Below are 7,485 nucleotides of genomic sequence, written 5' to 3' on the forward strand. Positions count from 1 at the left end.
CCTATTTCTCGTTGTTCGCTTTGTGTTGCCGCAGTATTCGCCACACTATTATTATAATTTTGGATTAAATTTACGAACTTTGGCAACCGCGGCCACAGTCGTGGATTCGTCATTGAACCACATCAAACGCGGTAATGTGAGGAGTTCATTATTATTACAAATATTTGCGAACCAATCTGGCTGCTTTTACTTGGCATGATTTGTAACAATTTTGCCAAAACCTCGAGTTTAATAACAAATCATTCTATTTTCTTCCGAAACAGATTTCTACGACTATATCCAAAGGAATAATTAATTATGGGTGACATTCAAACTCTTGTGGACATGGGATTTGCTAAAGAGAAAGCGTAAGTAACAATTGGTGCGGCTTGTGCGGATGCATTGCAAAATTTGCATCATTCATGTTTCCTTCGTCATTTAAAAGTATATACATATAAAAGGGAAATGTTTAGTTATTTGCCCACTGTATTTGGGTTAGTTGGCGGAGGGGGCGTGGCTCTTGGTTACCCACCCACTAGAAAGAGCACAGTTCAAAACGTTCCCACGACAGTCGGGTCTACATAACCGGAACGATTTATATCTGGCTAAGGACTGCCACTCCAGCAAAACCCCGAAAACTTTTTGGGGAATTTGTATGCTGTTACAACATCATCACAGCCATGATACATCACACACACACATCACATCACATCACATCACATCACATCACATGATGATCACAGCTTAAACTTTGTAAAAAGTCATGCCAGAACCCTGGGCAACATTTGGCGTGGTTAAAATTAGCATTTTGACACACAAAATGAAAACTCTGGTTACGGCAATCACGGTATTTTTGTGCAGAGCACTTCTACTCCGGCTACGCTGACCACAGTGTTTTTGCGCAGAGCTCACTCCGAAAAATGTGCATATTTTAAACCGAATTCAATGATAAATTAGTGACCGAAAATTATGAAATTAGGTTTTATAAAGTTAAGATCCTTGACTACAAGTGTGTAAAATTGTTTTGGATCGGGTCGCCCATTTGGAACAATAGCCCAAAATCATTGGGCAAATAACTAAACCGTACCCTATAAAAACCCAAGACTCATTTTTACTTTATATAGAGAATATGCTATGAAAGTGACTAATAATAAAGGAGTGGAGCCTGCTATGGAATGGTTGTTGGCACATGCTGATGAAGATATTCCAGTAGAAACTGCTCCATCTGTGAGTGTTGAGGACAGCGGTACAGTGGGCGAAAATACAGATCCATCCTCATCGGCTGATGTTGAAGCAAAGTCGTTGAAATGCGATGATTGTGGAAAGCTATGTAAAGATCAAACGGAAGTAGAATTTCATGCTGCAAAGACAGGACATAGTAACTTCTCAGAGTCGATGGAAGAAAAGAAACCACTTACTGAAGAGGAGAAAAAGGCACAACTTGCTTTGATCGAGGAAAAATTGAAACAAAAACGACGTGAACGTGAAGAACGTGAAAAGGGCGAGGCACTGGAAAGAGAGAAAAATCGTATCAAATCGGGTAAAGATATGACTGAAGCACGGAAACGAATGGAAGAGCTTGAAATGAAAAAAATAGTAGATCAACGTAAGCGTGAAAAAGCTGAGGAAAAAGCAGCAAGGGAACGTGTTCGGGCTCAAATTGAAGCTGATAAAGCTGCTCGCAAAGCTAGGTGTTATTAACATTGCAAAATACATAATTCTCTCCAAAATGTATACATAATTTTCCGTTACAATTTTAGAGAGCAAAACCAAATTGAGCAACCTTCGTCAGTAACTACTTCCCCCACGCTGCCTGTTGCGGCATCTACAAATAGTGTTCGACAAGCGAATAAAGATTATACTCAAACTCGTTTACAAGTTCGCTTGCGTGATGGTTCCACACTTACTGAAACATTCAACGTAAAGGAACCACTGTCTGCTGTGCGCGTTTTTATTCAATTGAAAACAGGTGACGAAGCGCCTTTTAATTTAATGACGACATTTCCTCGAAAAGTGTTCACAGGGGAGGATTTTGAAAAACCTCTAGATGTGCTCGGCCTGGTGCCTTCTGCGGTGCTTATTATGACTAAATAAACGCAATTCCTTGGTGTGGAAAATTCATAAATATTAACTTAAGTGTGAGTCGATATAAATTTACTGGTGTAATTCATTGTAGCGTTTTATATTCAACATTTTGTAGTATTAGTGGAGTATATTTGGTCAAATAAAAAGGCCAGTATAAAAGCAATACAAGCATAAGATTTAATGATTTCGTCCGAAAAATTTAGCAACCTTAGCCACTTATGTTATAATTTGCATCGTGTTTATTCGCTTTAAACTCTTCAAAGATAAACTTGCATGACACATTGCGAAGATGCCTGCGTTATAGTGCTTAGCGAAAAAAAAGTAGTGAATTTTTCGCTAGTCTTGACAGTAGTGACATATGAATTTTATTTCATTGCATACGTTTATTTGCTATCCAAGAGCTTCCGGATCAAGGCATAAATTCACTTCATAGAAAATAAAGGTCAGCAATGCAATTTTCCAGGTACGTGCACCAGATGAAAATTTTGGTCCGTTCTGTTCAGCAGTATGCGCCGTTTTTGCACCTTTGGATTGATGCGTCAAAACGGTGTTTTGTTTTTTAACCGGAGTTTCAATTCAGTCCGGTTTAACGGTTGGATTTAAAAAAACTGTGTATGTATGTATCTGTATTTAGTAACAACCCTGCAAACTAAAGTTCCCGAAATCTTTAAGAGTGGTTGAAGTCCTAAATGACAAATACAAAGCATCATACACTTTTATTTCTAAGCCTTAGTAGATTGTTATGCCAAATGTGCGCAAGCACGTTAGACCTTTTCTTTTAGTGCGGCTTGGAAATCAAAAATACCGTTGCTTTGTATTTTTACATTTAGGACTTGATCAAGTATTGGAAGTTTGCTATGAATTCTGTAACCATTTCTTTACCATTATTTAAGAAATTCATATGAAATGAATGCACGATTTCTTAAAGGAAATTCTGAAAATTTTTGTCACATCGCCATGTTAACGAGAATATTCTGAATAGAGGAAAAATCTTAAAGGATTCGTAAAGATCTCTCCGATTTTTGCCGAATTTCGTAAAATTAAATACATATATCGTGCGAACTTCGATTATGTAATGCTATGTTGTGAAGATTTTTTTCAAAAAATTTCTTTACAAGTTCGGTTTAACCACTTCATATGATCTTCTTTTAAGATACGTAAATAATCGTTACAGAATTCGGATACTCTTAAAGATTTCGTTAATATTTCGGAACGATATACACATGTATTTAATTTAATTTATTAATGCTTAACGCTTAACGCCAATCGGCTTTGTACTAATGTAATAATTTAACACATTAAAAATTCTAGGATAATTACATTACAAAAACAATTAAACAATACAATGACGCAATTCAATGTAAAAAGACTATTATAACAAGTGAACTATCGTAAAGCTGTGTGTTTCAAGTCAGAAGTAGTTGATCCTTCACGTTTTTCATAAAAAGCGCATGAGTTCCTCCGAAGAAATTTAAAGTAGAGCGATTCTACTATTAGGCCTCTGCAATATGTAGTTCTTTGTAGTCCTTGTTATTTCAAATGGGCAAATGAACCCAAATTGCTCAAGAATTTCAGGTGAACAAATGTGACCATTGATTATTTTGTAGAAGGACAGGTCGGCAGCTTGCTTTCTGCTCATGAGGCTATTGATTCCGAAATGTTTGTAGACTTCATTGGTGTTCATGGTTACACCCGAAGAGCTTAAAAAGTATGACAAATACTTGCAGAATTTGTGCTGAGGAGCCTGCAGTCTATTGACAAGCTGGTCTGTGAACGGTGACCAAACTATAGAGCAGTACTCAATGATTGGTTTTACCAGTGCATTAAACAGTCGGGTGAGAGTGTACGGATTTCGGAAATCTTTGCCAGATCTGAGAATAAATCCTAACGTTTTGTGTGCTCGTAATGCTATGTTGTTTATATGGCTGGCGAAACTTAGTTCACTGTCAACGATTTCACCCAGGTCCTTAATGGTTGTGACCACCTGTAATTGTTACCGTTCAGCCAGTAAACAGGTGTATGCGGTTCACGCGAACGGGAGTAGGACATAACAGCGCATTTGCTCGTGTTTAATTAGAGTTTATTCATTGTACACCAGTCGTGGATCTTATCAACATCATGCTGCAGCATAGCAACGTCTTCATCACTGGTTATCTTTCTATATATCTTTAAATCACCTGCATAGAGCAGATATTCAGACTTAAGTTCATTACCAATGTCATTTATGAAGATATTAAACAGAATTGGTCCCAGATGTGATCCTTGCGGAACTCCAGAAGTAGAAGCGAAACTACTAGAAATACAGCCATTCACTCTGACTTGCAGATATCTTTCACACAGGTAAGATCGAAACCATTTTAAAACATTCCCTTTTACTCCATACATAACAAGTTTATCAAGTAGTATGTTGTGGTCCACCATGTCGAAAGCTTTACTGAAGTCTGTATATACTGCGTGTACATCTTTATTGCCATTCATTTTATCCAAAATATAGGTGACGTATTGATATAGATGTCGACCTACCACATGTAAACCGGTGTTGCCTGGTAGTTATGATATTCTTGAATGCGAAGGACATACAGGGCAATACCATTTTTCCAAGAGTTTAGCTAGCGACGATTGGATACAAATTGGTCGGTAATTACATACGTCTGACTTCAGTCCGGATTTGTGAATGGGACTAATATAAGATATCTTCCATACAGCGGGGAACACACCAGTTTGCACAGATTTACTAAAGATATGTGTGATTGGTTGTTGTTGTTGTAGCGGCTACAACAACCCCGCCCAGGACGGTTGGTATCTCAGTCGTTGTCGTCAAGTTCCACTAACGGCAGCCCTAGGAAGCGTGCAGCTTCTGTGGGGTTGGTCCACAGGGACAAGGCCGTTAGGGTTGTCCGGTTTTCCGGGCATGCGAAGAGATGTTTCGAGTCATGTGGGGTCTCTCCGCATGCCGGACACTCATTTGGCACATCCTCATTCAATCTACTCAGGTAGGAGTTTAACCTGCTGCAGTAGCCGGAGCGAAGTTGTGCTAGTGTTGATCGGTTCACAGAGGCCGATAGCACAATTTTTCAAAAACAAATTCGGCAGTACATCTGGACCAGCTCCTTTCTTGACGTTCAGCTTTAAAATTTGTGTATAAACATCATCATAGCAGACATCAATGTTACTTAGATCTACATCACCTTTCGGTACGTTCAAAGTGTCTACTTCTCCATGGCTAATCCTCGGGCAGTATTCATATATGCTTTCAAAGAATGACGCAAAGAGGTTACTTACTTCAACTCCACTGCTAGCTGTGTGACTCCCCCATGTTACGGTAGAAGGTATATTAATGTCATTACGCCTTTTATTCTTCACATAATTCCAAAATTTGTTTGCGTTAGTCCTGATACTGCTTTCAATGCCAGCAACATAGTTCCTGTAACAGGTTGCGCTTAGTGTTTTGCATTCGCTCCGTAGAGCAGAAAATCTTCTGCAGGTAAAACTAGATTTATATTTCTTATAGTGAGCATGTGCTGCCTTCTTAAGCTTAATCTTATTTATTAGTCGTCTAGTAAACCAGAAGGGGTATTCGTTGTGCTTCTTATTAAAAATCGGAACAAACCGGGTTTACCTTTTCATCGAGTGTATTTAGCTTATAAAGGTTGATCTAATTGGTGTTTAAGAAGAGTCGATTGAGTGCGATATAGTCGGCTTTTTTAAAACAGTATACAGAGGGAGAGTTTACCTTCTACTGGAGCTTAGTTATAGTCCCCGAGGATTAGGAGTTTGCTCTTTGGATGCTTTGCACTGATGCACGTCAGTGTTGCTATATGAGCCTGGTACACATCACGTGAAGAACGGGGTGGGATGTATACGCAACCGATGATAATACTAGTTTTTGAGCCCTTGATTTTTACAAAGATTTGCTCCAGATGATTGTTTTCAATTATTACTAGGTCAGCCGTGATGTGTTTCTTAACTGCTATAAATACTCCTCCTCCTCGCTCGCGAGAACTTGTAGACGAGTCTCTGTCTTTCCTGAACATAACGTATGTGTTATCAATCACTTCTCCATTCGAGATAGATGAGTGCAACCAAGATTCGCTTACACATATAACTTCGGTTTGAAGGCCAGCAGTCGATGTTAAAAATTTTTTTTATTTTGTTCTCAGCCCCCTAGTATTCTGATAATATATTACTCGTTTTTTGGTACTTTATGCGTTCACTTATCTGAATGTGGGGTGGGTTTGTCAACGATTCTTGGGATTCCATCTACGTATTTTATGGTCTTGTTGTCATAATTTTCGGCTAAAACGTTGAGTTCGGTACGCAGTTCACGCTGTGCAGGTGTAAGGTCGGGTTTGAAGATGATGTGCTAGCTATTGGAAGATTTAGATTTCCACAGCAACTTGGCCACATTTTTCGACGGTGTTTCAATTAGTATGGGACGGAGACGGGGATTACCTCTCAAGGGACGACCGAGTCTGCGTAGTTTCAAGGTTGGTAGTGTATCACGTATTTCTTGCGGGAATGCTGCTGCTAACTGCTCGCGATCATCTTTCAGCCTATCGGCACCAACAGTTTTCGTCGATTCTGGAACGTTGAGGACTATAGCGTTCTTCCCCTTTTTTCCGGCTATTTATCTCGGCTATAATATTATCTGGAACAACTGATCGCGTATCAAGACTATTTATTGTTGTCTCAAGAGCGCTAACTCTTTTCTCAACCTCCGTGTACTTCTTCATAGCAGTTTCATTCTGTTTGTTTAATTTCCTTAACTCCGTCCTGATATCATCTAAGCTGTTTTCTATTCCGAGTCTGACGGAACGAAGTATTTTTCAAACATATTTTCAAGAAGTTTCGCGGTATTTTCTTCATCATCTGCCTCGGATACATCTTTTGACACATACACACTAACATGCGCTGCATATCCACTTCAGCCCATTTTTCTTAATTTCGCCTGCAATATTCTTGTAGTAGATAGATAGGGCAGGCACCTTGTCGTTGGTGCGGGGGTTTAGCTAAATCAACATTCAGTCCTTTCCTGGTCTAGGGTAACGCAGCCGCTCCTGCAGATTCTGCGCTACCCTCTTTTCAGGTTTAGGGCTGCTGGCGAAGAACTGCCACCTCCTAATCCAGGGTGTTAAGTGACACCGTGCCTATTGGACGGTTTGCAGCCAGGAGGGTATGAATCGGCTGTATTTTAACGGCGCCTCTTCGACACCGCGACAAGGGGCGCTGGCGCGGCGGACCCTATGAGGTCCCCATACAAATTTTTGACTGCTGAGCTCGCCTCGACGAGCAGGTAGTCGTACGAACAACATGATAAAAAACAACAAACAAACAACAAAAACAACAACAACAAAAAGAACACAGTACAACAACAGCAACAAATAATGCGGCAGCATCAATAGGCAGCTCGGCGGTAGCAGC

General features: G+C 39.7%; 1 protein-coding gene across 3 annotated transcripts; it reads left to right on the forward strand.

The window, feature by feature from the left end:
* The first annotated feature begins 40 nt into the window (after positions 1-40).
* LOC118746083 (UBX domain-containing protein 1-B-like) lies at positions 41-2,232 on the forward strand. Of its 3 annotated transcripts, none has more exons than XM_036479846.1 (4): positions 41-131; positions 264-347; positions 1,104-1,670; positions 1,740-2,232. In XM_036479846.1, the coding sequence occupies exons 2-4, from the start codon at positions 298-300 to the stop codon at positions 2,071-2,073; spliced, it is 951 nt and encodes a 316-aa protein (XP_036335739.1). In that variant the 5' UTR covers positions 41-131; positions 264-297; the 3' UTR covers positions 2,074-2,232. The 3 variants fall into 3 exon arrangements, with proteins under 3 accessions (XP_036335739.1, XP_036335741.1, XP_036335740.1); XM_036479848.1 differs by lacking the exon at positions 41-131 and adding an exon at positions 175-193; XM_036479847.1 differs by lacking the exon at positions 41-131 and adding an exon at positions 184-202.
* Positions 2,233-7,485: the final 5,253 nt, after the last annotated feature.

Source organism: Rhagoletis pomonella, unplaced genomic scaffold, assembly GCF_013731165.1.
Source record: "Rhagoletis pomonella isolate Grant_MI unplaced genomic scaffold, Rhpom_1.0 Rhpom_scaffold_00010, whole genome shotgun sequence".
NCBI classification, from domain to species: domain Eukaryota; kingdom Metazoa; phylum Arthropoda; class Insecta; order Diptera; family Tephritidae; genus Rhagoletis; species Rhagoletis pomonella.

Coding starts and splice junctions, on each gene's coding strand:
- LOC118746083 (XM_036479846.1), top strand. CDS start 298: ATGGGTGACATTCAAACTCTTGTGGACATGGGATTTGCTAAAGAGAAA. Junction 348..1,103: donor GGATTTGCTAAAGAGAAAGC/GTAAGTAACAAT, acceptor TACTTTATATAG/AGAATATGCTATGAAAGTGA. Junction 1,671..1,739: donor AAAGCTGCTCGCAAAGCTAG/GTGTTATTAACA, acceptor TTACAATTTTAG/AGAGCAAAACCAAATTGAGC.